This window comes from Papaver somniferum, unplaced genomic scaffold (genome assembly GCF_003573695.1).
Source record: "Papaver somniferum cultivar HN1 unplaced genomic scaffold, ASM357369v1 unplaced-scaffold_118, whole genome shotgun sequence".
Lineage (NCBI taxonomy): Eukaryota > Viridiplantae > Streptophyta > Magnoliopsida > Ranunculales > Papaveraceae > Papaver > Papaver somniferum.
This window is the reverse complement of record NW_020620825.1, coordinates 17139547-17164392: the sequence shown is the minus strand read 5'-3', so window position 1 is coordinate 17164392 and position 24846 is coordinate 17139547. Positions and strand designations below refer to the sequence as shown.

Here is a 24846-nt window from a genome sequence, read left to right as displayed (position 1 = left end):
AGACAAAATGGAGACTCAAATTAAGGTCTTGCAACAAAATCAAGCATGGTGAATAGAAGGATTTATCTTTCTCTTAGACATGCAAGCGAAAACTAGTACCCTAGTTGGCTAGTCTGGGGAAGTAAAGTATATTCATTGAGTCAACAAAAGAGAACACATATTCCAAATTATCAATACTCTTCAATTTTATGTTCCATTTTTTTAGATAAAAATAAAATTCAATTAAGGCCTACTGAGAAGAACAAACGACCGGAATACTTGCTCAGTTTGCCACATCTTCACTTAGCTGCATTGGTAGCATCAGTAGTTTTCACCTCTACCGCGCATTGTGAAACATATGGCTTCAACTGCATAAAGCCATGTATGATTAGTAAACAGATACTGACATATATAGCTAGAAAAAGATGACCTACTCTCTACACCAATTGTGCAAGACATTCAAGATAAGAACCAAGATTCAATTTCCTTATCCCTATTTCTGAGATTCAAGTAACATTCTTGATATCCAGCCCGTTACATTTGTACAAAAACCAAGATCAACGGAAAGCATTTTCATCATCGAAACATACGCAAGCAATAGCTTGGAGATAATTGACAGTACCTTGAAGTCAGTTAGATCAGGAACAACATAATTTGGCAATTTCTCATCAACAACAACATATCCACCTGAAGAATTTTGCAAATTCGCATTTGTAAATTACTGAACAAAAAGAGAGACGGATCAATCAACACTATAATAGAGTAGAGATGGTGAAGGTACCTTTGCGAGTATGAAAACCAGTAGGTTTACAATTTTTTCCTTTGTAATAGTCTTTAGGAGCGCGTTTAGAAGAGAGAATAGAAAGAGATGATGTTCTCTTTCTTCTCATTGATCTTCCTAACCCTACCAATAATCCCAATACCATCTCGATTTTCGGAGAAAGTAAACGAGGGTTTTAGGGTTTTGCAATTCTGTACACAGACAAAACTGTAAAAATGAAAGAGATGGGAAGATACTGTCAACCGGGAAGTACCAAGAGACTCAACACATTACAGGCTAAATACATGGACCATCTGGACTGGGATGGAATCTGCAGATTCTAAACCAGCCCATCTGTTGTTTTTTTATGGGTGGGTATCAGATGATTCAGGTAGAAATTGACGTTTAATCCCAAAGTTTGTGGGCTTTGACGTTTTAGTCCACTCATTTAAAGCCAGTACACGGTAGTCCAAAATTACCCTGCATTAACAGTTTAGTCCAGACTTTGGACGAGTAAGTCCAAATTCCAGCCGACCCCAGAAATACCACCATTTTATCTTTCCTTAATTACCCTTCTCATCTTGACGATGTTTATTTTTTGGATCTGAAGATTTTTTTTGAGAGAGAGAATTAGGCGGAGGAGATTTAGAGTCGTTCTTTTGCAGAGATTTGTTCATGTTAGTGCTTTAATCCTTTCATTTTATGTTATTTGATTGATCTCCTCTGTACTTCTTATTCGATTTCTAGATCTGAACAAACTGTTCATTTATTCATCAAAAATGGGGCGATATGGATGTGGATGACGATGATGATGACAATTATTATCGAACAACAACACCAATTTTATCTTCTTGGGGTTCTGATAATACTCAGGATAAGGAAGAAATCCATACCCCTGTTGTAAGTATTACTGTTCCATATCTTTAATTTTTTGTATGTATAGTGTTGGTTCATGGTTCTGTTTGATTGATTTGTATAGGTGCAATCTCACATGAATCAATTATGATGGCAACACCATTTTGTATAGTCTGAATGGTCAATTATGAAGATAATACCATTTTTCTTGTCAGCTGAATGGTCCATATGACTTTGTTGGTGTAACACTGCAAACTATATTTATGAATAAAACTTAATAATAAGAATTTAGTTCAGTTAGAATTGTGTGGCACTGAATTTGTTTCTTCTTCATCATGTTTCGGTGTATTTTGTACTCCCCAGATATGCTCCTTACACATTTCTAAGAATGGATTATTCCCCCCAGCAACAAGTTACTAGGAGAATTTGAGTTCATATGTATTCCCTGTACCTAGGGGTTGCCCAGATTACCATCACTTTTGATCATAATTTGTAAATTGGAAATTTATCATTCGTACCAAAGGTGATACTAGTGCAAATTATTTATCGTCTTCCATTTTTGGAAGTTAGTGTACTACTAACGATGATCGTGTTACTTTTTTATAGTAAAAACTATTGCACGTTTGAATGGTGATATTCGGGCTTGCTGCTGGATAGGTTAGTAAGTAGTTTGTTGGCTTTCATTTGAGAATGATATGTGTAGAGGTTTTCTTTGACTTACGTAAAACGAACACATAAAAAGAAATGATAAACTTTATTTCTCCCTATCAAAGATTTGTTGGATCTAATTAAAATTATTAAACTGTATGTGAAGAGCCTTTAGAAAAATATGGTTGTAAGGTATGCACATCGTTGAATATTTCGCCGACAGTTGCGCATTTTAGTCAATATGCTAATGTCTGCATTCTGATTTAAACATTTTCTTGATCTTTTTCCGGAAAGTGAGACCTGGCTTGCCTAGATCATTTGTTAGTATTTCTGGATTTTATATATGTACTTATGTTTCCAAAATGAAATGATCTGATGTTTTTTTTGAAGTTGTACAATCTGTTGACTTTCAAATACTTTATGGTCATAGCATTTTCACCGTAATATGTCATGGATCTTCGTGAAAATTTAGAATTAATTTTAATCTGATACTTGTTCTTGTCATGGACAGTTATTAATTCTAAATTATACATAAGTTTAAATTCTCTTTTTCAAAGTTTAAGCTCTCATTTCAAACCGTGACTCTGTCTAAGTCCCAGATACTTTTATACTAGTTCTCTTTGAACTGTCATTGGCGTGTCGGCATGTTTTTAATTTTGTACTACTACCTACTTGGAACTACTTTGCTGGAACATAAATACAGTAGTAAGTTCTGTTTGTGCAAAGATTTCTCTAAAGGACCTAATTGAATTAATATTGTTAAGTTTATGTGTACTAGGATGTTGTTTAATTCATTTTCTTAAAATCATCAGGTACCTAAGTGTACTTTATATAAGCTATTATATGTTTCACCTTGGAGTCTGTTTAATTTAAGTTTGAATCTGGACAGTGAACCACTATGTGAACTTAATAGCTAATTATATATATATATTCACTTCTTTATGAGATCCTTATTTGTTTATGTATTTGTACCCTGCATCCAGTTTCTCTTGCAAGTCCGAGCACGTATTTTAGCTCCTTAATCATTTTCTTGTAGTATAAATGAAAATTAAAGAGTGTTTTCATTTACGGATTTTCGTTTGTGTACAAATTACAGACTTGTTTCATGTCAAATCAAATGTGTGGTGTCCTGTTACACTCTATGTTTTGAAGTATGTGTGTAATTTCGACCACTATTTTCTTTTCATGTATCAGAGTGGATGCTTGATCTGGTCATAATTTGTTATATTATTTGATCTTCTCATGGTACACATGTGGAGACTATTTAGAAGTGCAACAAAGCTTTGGAACTAAATTCTGCATAATTGTTTCACTTTTCTATGTTTTTTCGTTTTCTAAAATTATATAGTTGTTGAATTTCAGCAATCACCTTTTGTTATTGAGTTGTTAATGTGTACACAGTTGTACACCTGTTCATTTTTGATGTGTACATAATTGTACACCTATCGTTAATGTGCACATAGGTGTACACCAGTTGGTCGTTAATGTGTACATAATTGTACACATGTTGATTGTTAATACCTGACGAGTCTTATGGGCGTTTATGCTATAATTTTTTAGATTATGGTAAGCCTATTTTTTTGCAGTGTGGACATAATGAATGTAATTGTTATGTACTCATCAATTATGATAAGAATAATCAAAAGATATGGAATGTAAGGAGTTCATGTTGATTTGTTAATATGTACATAATTGTGCACGTGTTGATTCCTTATGTATACATAATTGTGTATATGTTTATTTTCAATGTACACCTAATATTACACATGTTGATAGTTAATGTGCATATAGATGTACACCTATTGATTCTTAAAAGGGTACTATTTCAGGTTCTTAAATTTGATATGATTTGTTTATCTGGGAGTTGTACAATGAGTAAGATAATCTTAACATTCTTTGAATGGTTATTTGTATTTCAAGTCGAATTTAATCTTTCGATTTGACTAGGAATGACCGAATGAGTTCAGTCTCGAAACCAAGTTTACCATTATTGTTGCGTTGGCTACTAGGAGTTTGATAGTTGCAGTTAAGATCATCAAAGCGCAGATACGAGACACTTTTGGTTAAGTAAGGTTAGTTTTTTTTTTTTATTTTATCTTTCACTCTAATAGCTCATTACAAAACTTATTAGTAGGAAAGGAATGTTGCAGCATTATGTATACAGTCTAGATCCTAACAAAGTCAAAGGAATCTGCATTTAGTAAGATTATAACTAGTTAGGCGTAGATTACACGGTATCACATTTGTTTTTATTGTCTAATACACCCCCTGATTAGATTCGATCCTATTTGAAATGGAAGAAGTTGCACATGATACTAGTATTTGAAAATTTGAATGACATATGTTAATTTAGGAGGTATAAGACTGATAATTTGTTGGGACACAGTAAGGTGTACTTGATTGTACACATGTTCATGGTGATGACTTAAGAGAGGAAATTACTTGTTCATTCATATAGGGTGTGCACATTATTGTACACCGTACTTTTTGTTGGTGATGAATTGAGAAAGCAAATTATAATCTTCCTTTATATAGGATGTACGCATTATTGTACACCGTATTTTGTTTTGGCATGTGCACTTTATTGTACACTGTAGTTATATGTAGGGTATCAATGGTATCCGAGAAGGATGTGCACATAATGATTTTGCAGGGTTTAGACGAGGTTGAATGATAAATTATTGTTTTAAAGGACTGTAGGTGAGAGAATGTTTGGTTGATTTTAAATCAAAAGAACGTTTTCATTTGGTTTAACTTTATTCTGAACTTCAGTTGATTTTTGTAGGTGTGTACATAGTTGTACACCATGGTGACCCAAGAAAAACTTGTTAAATTTCATGTGTACTCTACTTGACAGCAGTGCACCTAAAGTAGCCCTCATGTCATAAGAAGGACAAACCACATATTTGTGTCAGATTTATAAATAGTGGCATGTATGCCTTTCTAAATTGTTAGTTATGCACAAAACTTATTTGAATACTCAATACAAGGAAACAAGACGTACTTGTCCAGGTAAGCACTTCGTTAGAATCGTGGGTGTTGGACAATGTCTGCAAAATTTTTATTTTGTGATAAAACATCTTCATTATCGGTAGAACCTTATTTTACTTTTGTTTCGTATGATATCTAGCAAAATCATATGTACATTGTAGTTGTTCTTGGTAATTACATAGTTGTACGCATGTGATTGATAATGTGCTTGGGTATGGACTTTTACACATGGGTATACATGTTTTTGGTACACGTGTTATTTGTTATTGTGCGCATGTTGATTCTTTTCATTGTTTATTTTTAGGGACTCATAAGCTCAAAATGGTAGAGTGCCCAAGCCTATCACAAGGTTTGCGAAGGTTAATGGTTCATATCCGTTTTAGTTTCCATGTTATGTTTATTTTTATATGGATAGCATTACTGGTGCTTGATGGACGATTCAAGTTGTATGTGGTGAATAAACTGATGCACCCTGTCTTGTCTTTGGATTTTTTGGTTTTTGTAGATGTGTACATGATTTTTGTAGATGTGTACATGTTTGTACACCAATGTAAACTAAGATTTTTCAAAAATGATAATTATATAGTCATATGGGTACTCTTTTTGTAGCTCTCGGAAAGAGCTTTTCGAATATATAAAGTTTGCAAATTTTGGGCAAACGATTCGAACGATAAATTGTTTTCAATTTTTTTTATATTATTTAAAAATGCTGACATCATCCTGAGTCACTTTGTACTAAACTGCAAATATTTGGACTAAATTGTAAATCAGTAAGGTTATATGTGTATTTTCCATATTTTTGGACTAAATTGTACCTAGTTAACTCGGGATGGACTAATCCATACTTTTTGACGCGTTTTTGGACTAAACCTTTTTTTTCCCATGATTCAGATCCCTATGCCAATGGAATGGATGCCGATGCCGATGCGAAGTTAAAATCAGTCACACATCCATGTTCACTAAACTCATAGTTATTCATTTTCCATATGCCTGCTTTGTTCACTAATGTTGATGTTAGCTAAGCTCAGTTGGTACTAATATATATAATATTAGAAACATCTACCTTTTTAGGCCGGTGTCACTGTAGTACAGTGGTAAAGTCACTAGGTGATGATACCAGTGACCTGAATTCGAAACTCGCCAGCACCAAATTCTTTACCGATCAAAAATAAAAATAAAATAAAAAATCTACCTTTTAACAAAATCGGGAGATTACACAGTAAAACCCTTGTATGATAAACTAAATGAAACTGGAGTTGATATAGTTAGTCTAAATTTACATGATTCGTTCTGGATTGCCTTATGAAAACTAGACATCTCCCAAAGGATTAAACTCTTTCTTTGGGAATGTCTTCAAAACACCTTATCTACAAACTCTAAGCTTTTTGGAAAGGTAAAAGATGTTGATCCTTATTGTACCATGTGTGGAACTGAAACAAAAACTACTGAACACCTCTGGCTACATTGTCCTCATTCTAAAGAAATATGGAACTCGCCCCCAAACCCTATCACCCTTAACATAAATAGTTCAAGTACTTTCATGGAGCTCCGTAAGGATTGGATCAAGAACCCTAGAAAAGAAATTTCCCTATAATTGATGCTTACTAAAATGTGGTTTATTTGGAAGGAAAGATGTTACAGAGTTTTTGAAAACGAAACTACAACAATAAAAAATCTAGCTATGAAAATACAATGACATGTAGTTTTCTGGGCACAAAGAAGTAACCTTCATAATAAAGCTAAAAAAACTAAAGAAGAAAACTATGAAACCTTTGTGGCAGGCACCTTCAAAAGACACTCTTAAGATTAATGTAGATGCGGCATGGATTTATGACAGTTTACTTTCCAGTTATGCTTTAATTCGAAGAGATGATACATGATATTCAGGAGGAGAGAAAGTGGGACAATCAACGACAACAGACCCACAAGAAGCGAAGGCTTTAGGAGTGATGCATGCATCTATTTGGGCACATGACAAAGGTCTGGAAAATTTCAGCATAGAAGAAGATTGCAAAAGTATTTTCAAGTACTTACAAGGAAAGGCAGCTGACATATCCTGACGCTCAAAGGCGTATCTTGATGAAGCAAACAGACTAGCACATCTATGCAACAATTTCTTAGGTTTTTACTTTGTTCCAAGATTAGGAAATGGAGTGGCAGATACTTTAGCAAAATTTATAAGACCATTAAACACTACTGTCACCTGGGAAACCACTCCCCAACTTGTATTATTAAACAACTATTAGTAGATAAATCTAATATCATAGAATTCTCATGTGGATTGATATTAGATGGCTCTACTTCTTTTGTGCCTTGTATCATTAAACACTACTGTCACCTGGGAAACCACTCCCCCAACTTGTATTATTAAACATGTATTAGTAGATAAATCTAATATCAAAGAATCCTCATGCGGATTGATATTAAATGGCTCTACCTTTTCGGGACTTTAGTAGTTTTTTCAACGAATTGCCTTATTTACAACAACAAAAAAATAATCATGACATTATTGTAGTGAAGCATTAAAAATAAATAAGGCCCAATTGGGGGACACCTCCACAAATTGGGAGATACTTAAAGTTAAATGGGGTTGTATTTTGGTTAAGGGGTCCTTTTTTTAGGTGTGAAATAACCATGTTATCCTTATCCTAATAAAAATGGAAAACCTATTTTTTTTAGTATCCCCCTTCACTTTTTTTCTCCATCAAAAAACTCACACAAATCGTGATGAATGATTTTTTGTTTAGGTTATCAAAAAAATCGTTTTGAGTAGCAACGAGCGTCGCAAATTATGATAATCAAAATGATTTGAATCAAAACCATATAGGTTATCAAAAAAACGTCTAAACTATATATATATATATATATATATATATATAATCGAATTTGAATTTCAGTAGCAGGTTAACTTTCGGTATTGTTTTGTCTAACGAATATAATACCGAAAGTGGCGTTGTAAATGCAAAATTTGATTGACTTAGTGTTTGAATTGGGATCTGATTTGGGGATTTCTCATAGATGAAAGTTTGATTGTCTAAAAAAGGTTGCAATTAGGAGTCATTAAAATCAATTTAAGCACCTTCTCATATCACACAAATCTTCCAAAATCCTTCTTCTTTGTCATCTAACCAAAATATATTATTTGAAGTATCCCCCAAGTACACTTGGACAAGGGGTACTTCAATTACTTCATAATATTTTTTTTAGTTTCCCCAATTTGTGGAGGTATCCCCCAATTGTGCCTTCAAAATAAATTATTACATAAGAGGAGGGATCTCCTCACATTTTTATTCTCACACTATTCCACACATTGGATTTCGTTTTTGTGAATAAAAACTAAACGGTAATAGATTTGAAGCTAATATTTTAAGGATATGTTCATCTTATAAAGCTCTATATTCCTATCAAAAACCAGCATATTCCGAGACGTATAACACCACTGTCAACTACTTTGAAAACGAGTCGTTGAAAATTAAAGAATTTTAACCATTGAAATTAAGACCGGTAGATTATAAGGTTTAACATTTTGGATTGCACTCGTTTTTTGTAGGCGTGTAGATCTTTATAAGATGAACATATCCCCAAATATTAGCTTCAAATCTGTTAGCGTTTGGTTTTTATTCACATAAAAGACGTCCAACGTGTGAGATAATATGAGAATAAAAGTATAAATGGAACCTTCCTCATTACATATGTTCATCTTTGGTAGAACGGAGGAAGTATCAGATGAAATTAGAAATGTTATTAGTAAATGAAAATGATGAGTTACTTAACTAGTATTTGATAAAAGATGGATTTTTTTATTTGACGGTGAGTGAAGGAAATGTTAGTAAAAGATGTGTGTTTTTGAGTTAATATTAGAAATCATGATAATGATACTAGGATCTTGAAATCCCCCTATATTGGGTTGGATGTAGATGAGATGAAAGCATACCTATTCGGACCATGCTCACCCCTAAGATTCAAGAACGATTTTGTTTGATAGTCTCAAGCTTGTAGGAAGACAAGAACGGGTATGTGCAAGAATGACGTCTTTGACGAAAATTTAACGGGCTTATAATGTAGTCATTTTATTATAAGCCTATTTTTGGTAGGGCTGAGTGAAACACGTAAATTCGCGGATTTTATCTAATCCAATTGGTAATTTGACTGGTGGACGATCAACCTCTCAGCGCGCTAAAAAAAGCATAGACTTTTAACGTCCATTATTTCAGTGGACTAGACACGAGTGGGACAACCAAAATTCTTTGGACAGCCGGACCTAAGTATAATATACGACGTAATTTACCAATGAAGGTACCACCATGCTTAAGCATTTGAAGGAAAGTTTTTCCACTAGGTAATGTAAAATCTTTGTTATTCCTTATAGTTTATAATCAAGGTTGATATCTATGACCGTACTCTTATCTAGCTTCACTTTTAATCCAGAAGTTGCTTTAAAAATTCTAAATGGACCAGGATTAGCTGGTGGAGACAGTGTAGATGGTTGATATAGTGAGTGTTGAGGGGTGAATATGATTTTGGTTTTATCCGTATTAACTACACCAAATGACTACACTTTCTAGGAATGGTAAGAGAGATAACTTGTTTTCCACTGTACTATTTATTTCCTTTTATAGACTTTCCCAAAATCCCTTCTTTTAATGACATCATGCCACATGTCCTAAATTTCCTTAATTATCACTTATGCCACTCCCTTTCTAATACAACCTCCTGCTTTTCCTTTAATTCCCTCCTTATCCTTTTCTTCCCATGGATACTTCTTAGTGAACTTGGGCCTTAATCCCAAGTCCCCTTTGTTCATGTTGGATTTGGCACCCCTTTAGGGGCTCCCTAGCCCTGTTAAGGGGTAATAATATTCATTTTCAACATTAGTCTCCTGACTTTTGGGTCAATTTTCAAATGACCCGGTAGTCAATTTTCTTCCCTATGTACGCCTTTCTCTCTTTACAAAGAGAAAGATTTTTCTTCCATCCTCACGTCCCCATGCGACGGTTAGTCTCCCATTTCGTGAAAGGAAACGAACTGTTCCTCTTCATTCCTCATAATTGCCACAATCTGGTCTCCACGTAACTTATATATAGACCCTTTGAATTATTCGTTCTCTTCAACGTTATTCCATCATTTTACCTCATCTCATTCCAGACATATCGTACACGCGTCATGTATAGCGATTCTACCAGTAGTAGTTCATCCACGGAGGAGGAAGAAGAAGAAGAAGAAGAAGGGTCCGGGGAACTGATGAGTATCGACTCTGAAGTGGCGAGCTATGTGGATCAGGAAGAATTGCATATACCAGTTCCAGCGGATGGTGCAGCATATACGATCTTTGAAATCACGAGCAACTCTGATCTGAAGCGTGCGTTAAAACTGTGAAGTCTCCGTGATGGTCAGCGCATCCTTCCTATGGATAACACTCTCGTCCCGCGCCTACTCAACCCTTATGTGTCAACTCATCCTCCGGCCTCTGGATGGCTCATGTATCCTGAGGAAAATACCCTTGACACCTTTTTATTCAAAAAGGTTCTACGGATGGCTATCCATCGTGGTGATTACGATCTTCTCGCTATCGATATTCGGTCCTCATCTGTCACGCCTGCCATACTTCCGCACTGGACGACTTACATCCGCTCTAATACATGCCACGCAGTCGCCCTTCCTTCAGCGGGTGTCGAGGAAGCCATACATTCGTATCTCCAACAAGAAGTAGTTAGGTGTAGGCATAATATGACGCGGCTATTTTGTCATTGGGCGTCTCATGTTCATACCTTATTATTTGAATGGGGGGAGGCCACCATAGTTTTAGAGGACGTAGTGGCTCTTACGAGATTTCCCATCCACGGTAGTCACTCGTATGATGGGGCAACCATTTTTAAAGCTTTGAATGACGAGGATGGGGAGTTATGGGGTTATCTACTGGAAAATATGACTCTCGTAATGAAATAGTAAGAAAAAATCAGCTACCGGGGCTGCAGGGAGGCAAAGGGAAAGCTGTGAACGCTAGCAAAAACGGTAAACCATTGCTTGCTTCTAAGGGAAAGGCTAAAGTGGTCGAGTATAATAAACCTTCCTTACCACCTCACACAGGAGAAAAATTGTTCGCCATCTCTACCCGCGCTTACTGAAAAAGCGGGGGGTTTAACAACCATACCCAACAATTCGTTTGGCAATCTGAGAGGACTTACTCCAATACACTTTCTAGAGAATCAACTAGACATTCAGACTCAATCTAGAATAAAGTATATCAAAGAGTTTTAATATCTCTAACACTTAATTCAATCCGCAATCAACAAATAGAAATCTGCGAGCCTGATTGAATATAAGAGGAGTTACTTGAACGACACCAAAGACCAATGTTCAAGTGTCAATCAATGTAAATCAACAACCAAAGGTTGGATATTCTAATTGGTTGATCTTAATGCATAACCTGTGATATTTCAATTATATAACAAAATATGATGCGGAAAAGAAATAACACAGACACCGTAGTTTTGTTAACGAGGAAACCGCAAAGGAAGAAATACCCCGGAACCTAGTCCATATTGAACACTACACTGTATTAAGCCGCTACAAACTCTATCCTACTACAAATTAACTTAGGACTGGACTATATTTGAACCCTAATCAATCTCACACTGATTCAAGGTACAATTGCACTCCTTACGTCTCTGATCCCAGCAGGATACTACGTACTTGATTCCCTTAGATGATCTCATTCACAACCAAGAGTTGCTACGACCCAAAGTCGAAGACTTGATAAACAAATCTGTCTCACACAGAAAAGTCTATAGGTTTGAATAAATCTGCCTCCCACAGAAATACCCAAGAGTTTTGTTATGTCTTTTGATAAATCAAAGTGAACAGGAACCAATTGATAAACCGAACTTATGTTCCCGAAGAACACAATCACCTCACAATAAACTTAATAGACTAGCGAAACAAGTTATTGTGGTATAGATGGTGGATTTTCGACGAGGGCTAAAATCGTAAACCCATAATTATATATGCTCCTGATCTAGCAATCAGACGAGTATTGAGGCTCATGTCTCTTATCAAAAGCGTGAAAACTCATGCCACGAGAATCTCTAACTGAGAATACTGTCTCTCAGAGTATATGTAGATGTGTAGTCTCTCAGCTGAGGCAACGACATATCTCATGAATACTGAGCAATTTCAGTGATCACTTCCATATAGAATCGCAAGATTATTCGGCTCCTAGATAGCTTGCCTGCTAGTATAGAGCAATAACGTCTTCAGGATGTAACAATGTTTTCCCTGACTGTAAAGAAGAAATATGACGCCTCAACAAGCTCATATCACTCAACTCCTGAATAATTGATGCTCCTAGAGGATCGTACTAGTATAGAGCCATCAATTAATTATTCCTAAATCATTAGATTCATTCACTGAATCCTTGAAAAATATTCAATGTTTTTCATAATATTTCGTTACTTCAATTCATGGTTTTCTCAACATAGCTCCATGGGTTAGTAATAAATATTCAGTGTACGGGCATCTGAGCTACCTACGAATAAGCCCCGATCCAAATGATGCAAGTGTACTCAACAATAATGCACTAATGAGTACCTGAACGCACGAACGAGCATCTCAAAATACGACGGGACGATAAACCTATGCAAAACAGGTTAGAAAATAATAAATAATAAAATATTAACCAAGGCGCTAGGGACTGGGCCCACCGGCCGGCCGGACGTGCCGTGACCAGTCCCACGCCCAATTTTGTATTTTATCCTATTTTTATTATTTTCCTTGATCTCATGAAAATCCCTTCATTTTAACAAATATCCTTCGTTTTAAGGAAACTCCTCAGTCTTATGGTGTTTCCTTCGCATCAAAGAAATAATATAAAATTGGAAAAGGTGTCACGGGACCGTGTCTACTAGCCGGTCGGCTATGCCCTAGTCATGTTCGGTCCCACACCTCATGATTCCTCATTATTTTATTATTATTTCCCTAATCTCATGAAAACTCCTTAATCTCATGGTATTTCCTTCAAACCATGAAAAAATAATAAAAAATTATGAAAACTCGTGGGACCGGGCCCTAGCCAGCCTGTCAAGCCCTAGCCGGTCCCACATGCCCTTTATTTTATTTTTATATCTCCTTGATCCCATGAAATTCCTTGATTTCATGGTATTTCCTTTGAATTATGAAAATTCCTTCAAATCGTGGAAATAATACATAAAATTAGGGAAAACTCACGGGACTGGGCCCTAGCCGGCCGACCATGCCCAAGCCGGTCCCACACGCCCTTATTTTATTATTATTATTATATTATTTGTTTCCTTCATCTCATGGAAACTCTTTCACTTCAAGGAAAATTCCTTTATTTCAACAAAATCTTTGGTTTCATGATATTTTCATAAAATCATGAAAATTATAATAAAATTAGGAAAATGTTGTGGGACCAGGCTTATTGGCCGGACGGCCGTGCCTTAGCCATATCCGGTCCCACACTTCATGATTCCTTCATTTTATTATTATTTTTCCTTCATCTCATGAAGTTTTTCTCAGTTTCAGCAAAAATCCCTGATTTCTTCATATTTTTCCCAAATGATTGCTCAAACGCACATCAGAAAATATCAAAATTCTCAGGACTGAGACACGAACACTTTGGTGACGCGAGCATATTACCTTGACGATCAAGGTTGGCTCCTTGGCTTGCAAGAGGCCGGTCGAACATATTTTCATCATTTGACCTAATTTGTTCATATTAGGTCCAAACTCTTCCAAATAATTTTGGAACTTCATAAAATGATCGTCATTCGATCCCGTGACCACCCAGGGCCGGTTTCATGACCCCTTGGTCGGTCCCTCATCCCCTCATAATTAATTAAGTTTTATCACTTAAGGCTCAGACGAGCATTATTTTAATAATAAATGATTAAACTAGCATTTGATCATCCTTTCACCAACTCTTCAAGAGACCTTGGTATTTGCTCACTCGAGCATATAGGCACTACATGGTCGATCCATGATCCCATGTAGCCGGTCCCTCCTTCACTTTGTGGTTAATTTTCAACGAACCATCAATTGATCGAATTAGGGTTTCGAGTCCAAGGTTCATAGTTCCAGATTCGAACGCTAATAATTTTACGACGATCTCATGATCAACATTTTATTAATAATACTCGATCCAGTTGCCAGTATCTTAATTTAATATTTTATCTGGTTAGCTACCAATTATTCATCAAACGATCAACATTTGCCCAAACCAAGGAATATTGGTTCGACTCTCAATATTCAACAATTCATTGAATGAGCAATATTTGCTCACCTTAACTGTCAACGTTTACTTGAGAATTATACCTCTGTCTCAACAGACATGTTCAATTCATGAGTTTCAGAATATTTGCAAATCATGTTCAACTCAGCAATACATGGACCCATCGTCCCATGAAGTCATAAAGTCAGCAACTGACTAACTAAATACACGTCTTCCTTGCAGACTCCACAATCACGAGACATCAATCGTGTCACATTGGGGGATATTAACTAGGGTTTTGGTCTGGCAGTCTACGGCACGTGTGTTCATACACAAGATGAGAATGTGAGCAAGTAGTGCAATCAGTCGAAGGAGTTAACAAAGTAGTGGATGGAAAATCGACCAAGTCTCCGCACGTTGAGCAACTGGTTTTAACACACGATTTCCATTTTCGACTCTTTGATTCCATCGACTGTTACACTTCATGGGATCATGGTGTTTACAATTCTAGCAATATAAATAAGTCTGTGAATCATGATTGAAGAACAAAACAATCTTACGTCAAACAGACAACACGAGATTAACAACTCAACGTCTGAGAAAATTCAATCATTCAGAACTTATCTTATTTTCAGAATACACAACACACCTACAATCTTCGATCTCCATTGATCTCTCGCATCTCTCAGCCTCCCTCCTACAGACCGACCCATCCTCTCATGTGACCGAATTTATTCTGGAACAACCATTGTCTTGGTTTAGGCCGGAGTACTACAGATTGATCTCTCGAATTCAAATCACTCCCTTATTGTAGTGCATCTGTGTGAGGTTTGACAGTTCACTCGGTTCAAGGAGTTTCCTCCGTACGGTCGTCTCCTCAATTCCGTAAAAACCAGCAACTCGTTTCCCCCATCTACAGATTGGCGAACACAGTGGGAGATCATTCTCTCGGTTGTAATATCAATTCTCACAAAAATAGTCGGTATTAGGTCAGGTTCAGTTACAAATCCTAACGAAAACAAGGCTAGCACTAGCAACAACAGTGGTGGTGCTCCAGTCGATCCTTCTCCCAGCGGCGCTACTAATACCACCCCTCCTAAAGCCAACACTGGAAACAATCCTCTTTTCGGGAGGTCTCCCGAGGAAATCATAAGTGATCCACCTACCATACTGATCTCATGAAGATTCAAGAGACTCTCTCCAGGAATCAGATAGAAATGGCTACGACACAGAAAGAGCTATGCTCTCACCTAAAGAATCTCACAGACAAGCTGTCACCTGAGAAAACTCAGGCCCAGCGTCATAAAGAGAAGGAGAAATGAAAAGCCAAGGAAACATCCCCAGCTTCTGATCCTGACGCCTCTCCAGCTTCTCCAATTGATGTGCTAGATGACATGTGGATACTTGGAACGCCTTTATGGAGGATCGAGGAAAACACAAAACATCATCAGTTCACCGTTATCAGCCTCCATATCCTGCTGCTACACAAAGAATTCCTCTCCCGAAGGGATATACCTCTCCAATGTTCACATTATACAACGGAACGGAGAACGCTCAACATGTCTCTCGATTCCTAGGCGAACACGAACACAACCATGTCGTCCGTCTGAAGGAATTCTCGAAATCTCTGACATGTAGAGCATACACATGGTACAACAACATTGCACCAGGGAGTATCGCTAGTTGGAAGAGATGGTTAATGCTTTCTACATGAAATACTTCTTCGTCTCATAGAAGATTACTCTCCTTGACTTAGGAAAATGTCTTAGAAGAATAATGAGCATCCGAACGACTATGTGAAGAGGTTCAGAGTCCAAGCTTTGGATTGTCATGACCCGAATGTCACTGAACAACAACTGGTGGATTTGTGCATCAACGGAATGATCCCGGTCTACAGAGACTTGTTGGAAAATCTCTGGTTCCATACTTTCTCAGAACTTCATGAAGCAGTTAAATGATCAACACCTGCTTTACTGGAAAGATAAAAGTATGCAAAGTCGAGGAACTTCGAAGCAACCGACGCCTAGTCAACACTCAGTACAATCTCCAGCCTTCAACAAAAGTTGTTGCTGAAAGGAACGAAAGGAAAGCCGAGACATATCATCAGAGCGCTTCTCCAACATCCCAGGATCCTATGAAGGGCAAAGAAAATATAACCAGTCCTGAAATGCACAAACCTCGACACGACATCAACAAACGGGGAAATGATCAGACAGAATCAAACTTTTATTTTCTCATGAAAGAGTGATCGAGTTACTTGAAGTCTGGATTCAAGATGGTGCAATCAAATTGTTGTTCATCATGATAGAGAGCCAACTGAAGAAAAAATGAAGAATCCCAGGTACTGTCACCTTCATAGATTTATCAATCATCCGACAAGTAACTGCAATATTTTGAAGCACGTCACCAAAGAGAAGGTTGATCCACAATATATTCAACTGGGGACTGAAGGGGTACACAAGAATCCTCTCCCAATCATAACCTTTATACTCTCTGAACAACCTATCAAAGAGGCAGTTCAATCCTTGGTCAAGTATGAATTGCTCTATTTGTCGAAGGCACAAAGGATAGACATGTTCACAGCACTGAACCACGTCGTGTCAAGAAGTCCATTCAGGAAATACTTCTTGAGCCTCTAGCCACCGACTAAGATATGTACAGCTGGGGACTGCTTACCATAGTTAGTCTCAGAATAAACGAATTTGGAAGAACGTTGATCAATGATGGCACCGCCATCAACAACATTCCACTGAAAACCATCGGATCCACATGCATCACTCGACAAGAAGCTACTCATGCTCCCATATCAATCAGAGACCACGAAGGAATACTCAGAGATGCTTATGGCTACATCACTCTCAAAGTGAAAATAGGTTCAACCTGGACAGAAACCAAGTTTCACATAATCAGGAAGATCCAAGATATGACACGATCTTCGAACGAGCGTGGATCCACGCTAAAAATATGGATACCGCCAAAGCGTATTTGGTTTGACATCTCTCCAATGAAAAAAGTTCTGATCCATAGGATTTAGCGGATGTTTCGTCATCAGAGCACTTGGAGGAATTTCTAGCTTTGACGAGGTTGAGCAAGATCCTGCAAAAAGATGCATAGACATTCATCAAGAGGTTCCGCACTCAGGCAATTCTCATTCCTTTCATGTCCATGTCATTTATTTTCTCACATGCTATCCTAGCATGGGGACTCAATTCTGCTAGCAACTTTACGAGATGTTATGAATGGATAACTCCACCACCTCTCCGAATCGATCATCTCACTGAGACATTCATTACTGGGAAGATATCCAAGCATGGAAAAGAATACTTTGAGCGTTTCTCCGTAGCCTTTCAGGAGTGTCCATGTGTTCCACAAAATCAGAAAGCTCTGATGTCTGCACAAGTGTGGAATCCTACCACAAAAGTAATGTTGAATCAACAAAATATACTCGAGGCCAAGACGATCAGGCAAAAGAAATTCGACCTTAAGGGATGTGACGCTTCAGCGCACAAGTGTCTAAGAAGCCTTCAAATTATACTCCTAAGCAAATATTACACCTTCAATAATAAACGCCTCTAACTTCAGCATAAATATCTCGACGATGACACGCTGATTCAACACCGACATAATCAAAGTGCTACAATCGATAAGTCGTCACTATCCCATGATAATACTTCTGGAGCAGATGAAGTGTCATTCATCGATGACACAAACTCCTTCAACACATTTGGGACATTATATTATTGAATAAAGTCCGTTGCTTATCTTCCGCAACAACGTCAATTCCCTGACAAAGCCACTTCGCGGCTCACTGGATGGAGGAGCAAGACTATGTCGATAATCATGGTTCTAGCCTTCTCGGTCTCTGAAGAAAATCCGACCATAGTATCTACATCAACAAGGATATTTGGAGGAACTTCATCCATGGTCTCAACATCAACAAGAATTTCTGGAGAAAATTCAGTCGTGATCTCAGCATCAACAACAGTCTCAGGAGAAACATCCTGTTATCTGAAGTGTTACCCGATGAAGCGGACTTCTCCAAGCACTAATGATTCATATCAAGATGTGTAGACCTGATAACATGCTCACATGAAACTCTTCCCAAAGTTTGCACGACTGGTGGGCACAATCCAAAGTATTCTACAAGATGTTCTCACCACCTCTACAAATGAGAAACAACACACTTCATGCCATGGGTTTACAAAAATGTACCAATGGGTGAGAAATAGCACAATTCTTCCTCAACAAAAGATGTCCGTCTATATATCTTCTACAACATACCAAAAGGGTGCATCAATCGGACATACGAGCTGAAAGATATGGCCTTTACTGTCAGGTCTATGAAATCTGAAAAATCTGTACGGGATTACAAATTACAAATGTGCACGCTTCGTTGGATGACCTCTACAACTCCAAATTGAGTGATTATTCTCTCATATAATAACTCAGTCTATTATCTTAAAAATTTGGGGTCAAGCATCGAATTTCGACGTCGTATGAGGTTCCTACATCTTCCAGAACGTACAACTTGCAAGTAGCAATTTTTAGACGGGATTCATAACTTCCACAGTCGATCGATGTTCACCAGGTCTTCCCACTAAGTACTTCATCAAGGTACCTCAAACTTCGACCACTTAGGTTTTATATCAATTTTTCTACCAGGGTCCTCTATCCAAGTCTTGCCAGAAGAAGAGACAACGAAAAGGAGAGAGTTAACAAAATACTGGGGACTGACGGTCCACTGATCATGACGATAAGTTTCACAGTCCAACACCCGTGGCACCAGAATCTCATGTGCTAATCATTCATCATAAAAGGAATTCTACCACCGGGACATGAAACCATGGTCATTACACCACCCCCTCTTGAGTGCAACCTTAGTTATGGTCCCGTGACCAGGATTTCAGAAGTGATGTTTCTACATCTGACAGAAACAAGATGGTTGCAAGCACCATGCTCGTGTATCAATCAAAGGGTTCTGATCTCAAATGAATCAATCGCATTTAAATCCTTCACCAGTTGTTCAAGACACAAGCGAATGGTTCAAAGACATAACAAGAGTGTTTTACAACAAGCTCGTCTGAGGTGATTTTATACTGTCTCGCACAAAGAAGCGAGCTGTGAGAAATTGTGAAGAATCTAGGTATGGGTCATATACCTTTCTCTTAGTATGGATGTCCCCTAGAACATATCCAAAATTCACAACAATTGGAGAAACGAGCAAAGATATGTGGCCAAAACATTGGACTACATGACAGCTGAAAATTTTCTAAAAACCTCCTGGAAGTTTACTGTTTCGTCGATTTCGGCTCCCAAACGTGCTCAAAAGCCGAAAATCTTCTTTGATAAAGCTTGGAAATTTTCTGAGGATAAAGAAACATGGGAGCTACACCATGAATGCAAGGATGCACTTAATCTTCAGCTGATAGTCTCACTTGCTGAAGTCGATGGTGTTTCTGCTGATAAGATTTGAGCTTTTCATCTTCAGCTCTTTTCTTCTGCTTTCTCTTCGTATCTGCTAAGACCAAGAAAGAAAGTCTTCATCTCTGACTTGATATTTCTGGAGCATTCTCTGGAAGAACCAGATGGGTGGTTGTAACTGGAAGTCACCATTATCTGAGGCGAAAGACATGGAGTCATGGATATACCAATAACAAACACGTACTGAAATGACAACAATCCAACTCTTGCCTATTTACAATTTCACTAGCTGTAGTGATTATAACGTCAAAATTTCGAAAACTTGCTCGTTCCTTCAAACCTGCAAAGACGAGCAAAATTCATTATTCAAAATCATGACTTGATTTTCATCAAACAGTGAACAACCCACGTGAATTTTAACATCCACTGGTTTTTCGAAAATTGGACAGACGTCCATTTCACAATTGTGAAAACTCACATACAGACATTATTTCACCATGTATAACAGTCTACTTTCGACAGTTGTTCAAAATCAAAACATGATTTTACAAAATATATAAATATTTAACGTGAAACTCACGTAAATTTGAAAAATATATCTATATATTTTTGCTCCCTCGCACGAGCATCTGTCTTTGAAGCGAGAGTATATTTCCAAAAATTTCCGAAAGCTCGAAGATAAAAATTTTCATGAAAGCTCATAAACAAAATTTTATTACTAACCGACGCATGTCTATTAAAAAAAAAAAACTTTTCTCTCGTATGAGCATTCACCTTTGAAACGAGAGTTTATTCCACTTTGTGAAATCTCACGCATTTAAAAAATAAAATTTTGTTTTTCGTGAAAGCTCCTAGACAAATTTTTTATCATTAGACTCGGGTCTATTTTGTTTGTTTCTTAAACTAACGAACGAACGTCCGTGGATTTCCTTTCTTGGGCCCGGACCCGTGAATCCTAAATCGACCAAGGTTTCACCACCAAACCAGTGGTGCTACACCAATTTACGCTCATTGGACGATGATCTATCATGCCACTAGGATCTTCATTCAAGTCGTGGTTTGCTCGAACTATCAAAAATCCGGTAACGTCTTAACTTACGACTAAGTTCAATTGCTTATATTGTTTGTAATCGGAAAAACACCATTTGATGTTGACTGAGGAACATGACCGTTCCTCACTAAGCAGGGGACTTAATGTAGATGGTGGATTTTCGACAAGGGATAAAATCGTAAACCCATAATTATATATGCTCCTGATCTAGCAATCAGACGAGTATTGAGGCTCATGTCTCTTATCGAAAGCGTGAAAACTCATGCCACGAGAATCTCTGACTGAGAATACTGTCTCTCAGAGTATATGTAGATGTGTAGTCTCTCAGCTGAGGCAACAACATATTTCATGAATACTGAGCAATTTCAGTGATCACTTCCATATAGAATCGCAAGATTAGACGGCTCCCAGACTGCTTGCCTGCTAGTATAGAGCAATAACGTCTTCAGGATGTAACAATGTTTTCCCTGACTGTATAGAAGAAATATGACGCCTCAACAAGCTCATATCACCTCAACTCCTGAATAATTAATGGTCCTAGACGATTGTACTAGTATAGAGCCATCAATTAATTATTCCTAAATCATTAAATTCATTCACTGGATCCTTGAAAAATATTCAACGTTTTTCATAATATTTCGTTACTTCAATTCATGGTTTTCTCAACAGAGCTCCATAGGTTAGTAATAAATATTCAGCATACGGGCATCTGAGCTACCTTCGAATAAGCCTTGATCCAAATGATGCAAGTGTAATCAACAATAATGCACTAATGAGCACCTGAACGCACGAACGAGCATCTCAAAATACGACGGAACGATGAACCTATGCAAAATAGGAAAGAAAATAATAAGTAATAAAATATTAAGCAAGGCGCTGGGGACTGGGCCCACGGGGACGGCTGGACGTGTCGTGACCAGTCCCACGCCCAATTTTATATTTTTATTATTTTCCTTGATCTCATGAAAATCCCTTCATTTGAACAAATATCCTTCGTTTTAAGGAAACTACTCAGTCCTATGGTATTTCCTTCGCATCAAAGAAATAATATAAAATTAGGAAAGGTGTCCTGGGACCGTGTATACTAGCCGGACGGTTATTCCCTAGTCATGGCCGGTCCCACATATCATGATTCCTCATTATTTTAATATTATTTCCCTAATCTCATGAAAACTCCTTAATCTCATGGTATTTCCTTCAAACCATGAAAAAATAATATAAAATTATGGAAACTCGTGGGACCGGGCCCTAGCCGGACGGTCATACCCTAGCCGGTCCCACATACTCTTTATTTTATCATTATTATTTTTATGTTCCCTTGATCCCATGAAATTCCTTGATTTCATGGTATTTCCTTCAAATTATGAAAATTCCTTCAAATCGTGGAAATAATGCATAAAATTAGGGAAAACTCACGGGACCAGGCCCTAGACGGTCCCACACGCCCTTATTTTATTATTATTATGTTATTTGTTTCCTTCATCTCATGGAAACTCTTTCACTTCAAGGAAAATTCCTTTATTTCAACAAACTCTTTGGTTACATGATATTTTCATAAAATCATGAAAAATACAATAAAATTAGGAAAATGTTGTGGGACCAGGCTTATTGGCCGGCTGGCCATGCCTTGGCCATATCCCGTCCCACACTTCATGATTCCTTCATTTTATTATTATTTTTCCTTCATCTCATGAATTTTTTCTCAGTTTCGGCAAAAATCCCCGATTTCTTCATATTTTCCCAAATGATTGCTCAAACGCACATCAAAAAATATCAAAATTCTCAGGACTGAGAAACGAACCATTTGGTGACACGCATATTACTTTGACTGACCAAGGTTGGCTCCTTAGCTTGCAAGAGGCCGGTCCCACATATTTTCATCATTTGACCTAATTTGTTCATATTAGGTCCAAACTCTTCCAAATTATTTTGGAACTTCATAAAATGATCGTCATTCGATCCCGTGACCACCCAGGGACGGTTTCATGACCCCTTGGTCGGTCCCTCATCCCGTCATAATTAATTACGTTTTATCACTTAAGGCTCAGACGAGCATTATTTTAATAATGAATGATTAAACCAACATTTGATCATCCTTTCACCAACTCTTCAAGAGACCTTGGTATTTGCTCACTCGAGCATATGGGAGCTATATGGTCGATCCATGATCCCATGTAGCTGGTCCCTCCTACACTTTGTGGTTAATTTTCAATGAACCATCAATTGATCGAATTAGGGTTTTGAGTCCAAGGTTCATAGTTCCAGATTCGAACGCTAATAATTTTACGACAATCTCATGATCAACATTTTATTAATTATACTCGGTCCAGTTTCCAGTATCTTAATTTAATATTTTATCTGGTCACGCTACCAATTATTCATCAAACGAGCAACATTTGCTCAGATGAGCAACATTTTCTCAAACGAAGGAATATTGGTTCGACTCTCAATATTCAACAATTCATCGAATGAGCAATATTTTCTCACCTTAACTGTCAACGTTTACTTGAGAATTATACCTCTGTCTCAACAGACATGTTCAATTAATGAGTTTCAGAATATTTGCAAATCATTTTCAACTTAGCAATACATGGACCCATCGTCCCATGAAGTCATGAAGTCAGCAACTGACTAACTAAATACACGTCTGCCTTGAAGACTCCACAATCACGAAACATCAATCGTGTCACATTGGGGGATATTAACTAGGGTTTTGGTCTGGCCGTCTACGGCACGTCTGTTCATACATACGATGAGAATGTGAGCAAGTCGTGCAATCATTTGAAGGAGTTAACAAAGTAATGGACGGAAAATCGACCATGTCTCTGAACGTTGAGGAACTGGTTTTAACACACGATTTCCATTTCTCCACTCTTTGATTCCATCGACTGTCACACTTCATGGGATCATGGTGTTTACAATTCTAGCAATATAAATATGTCTCTGAATCATGATTGAAGGACAAGATAATCTTACGTCAAACAGACAACACGAGATTAATACCTCAACGTCTGAGAAAATTCAATCATTCAGAACTTATCTTACTTTCAGAATACACAACACACCTACAATCTTCGATCACCATTGATCTCACGCATCTCTCAGCTTTCCTCCTACAGATAGACCCATCCTCTCTTGTTACCGAATTTACTTTGGAACGGCCATTGTCTTGGTTTAGGCCGGAGTACTACAGATTGATCTCTCGAATGCAAAGCACTCCCTTATTGCAGTGCATCTGTGTGAGGTTTGACAGTTCGCTCGGTTCAAGGAGTTTCCTCCGTACGGTCGTCTCCTCGATTCCGTAAAAACCAGCAACTCGTTTTTCCCCATCCACACGTGGAATCACAAACGATAAGACAAAGGTGTTTGTGACTACTTTTCTATCTTGCCTATCGGAGATATAAATCTCAATCCAATCTTACGATTACACTCAATCACGATAGAAACAGCAAGATCAGATCACGCAACTACAAATAGAATAGTTGGGTCTGGCTTTACAATCCTAATGAAGTCTTCAAGTCGTTAACCTACAGGGTCTCGAGAAAAAACCTAAGGTTAAAGGAGAATCGACTCTAGTTATGCAACTAGTAACACACATGAGGTGTGGGGACAGTTGCTAGAGTTCTCCCTTATATAGTTTTTCAAATCAGGGTTTGCAATCCAAGTTACCTTGGTAACAAAGCATTCAATAATCACTGTTAGATGAAAAACCTGATTCAACTAAGCTAATATCTTTCAACTTTTACATCGAACTTATCTTGTTACACACAAATTAAATGTACCCTCATTTAGGTTTATGTAACCGTACCTAAACGTGTACACCATGTTGGTTGACAAATAATTAACCGAGGTTAGCCATATCATTACTCTCATATTAACCCCCATAACTAATTCAAGTGAATCAAATGAAACTAG

General features: G+C 37.4%; 1 protein-coding gene across 1 annotated transcript; it reads right to left on the bottom strand.

Moving 5' to 3' along the window:
* Positions 1 to 145: 145 nt before the first annotated feature.
* LOC113330367 (39S ribosomal protein L41-A, mitochondrial-like) lies at positions 146 to 992 on the bottom strand. The gene is made up of 3 exons (XM_026577179.1): positions 761 to 992; positions 602 to 666; positions 146 to 347 (listed from the first exon to the last, which is right to left on the bottom strand). The coding sequence occupies exons 1-3, from the start codon at positions 903 to 905 to the stop codon at positions 279 to 281; spliced, it is 279 nt and encodes a 92-aa protein (XP_026432964.1). The 5' UTR covers positions 906 to 992; the 3' UTR covers positions 146 to 278.
* Positions 993 to 24846: the final 23854 nt, after the last annotated feature.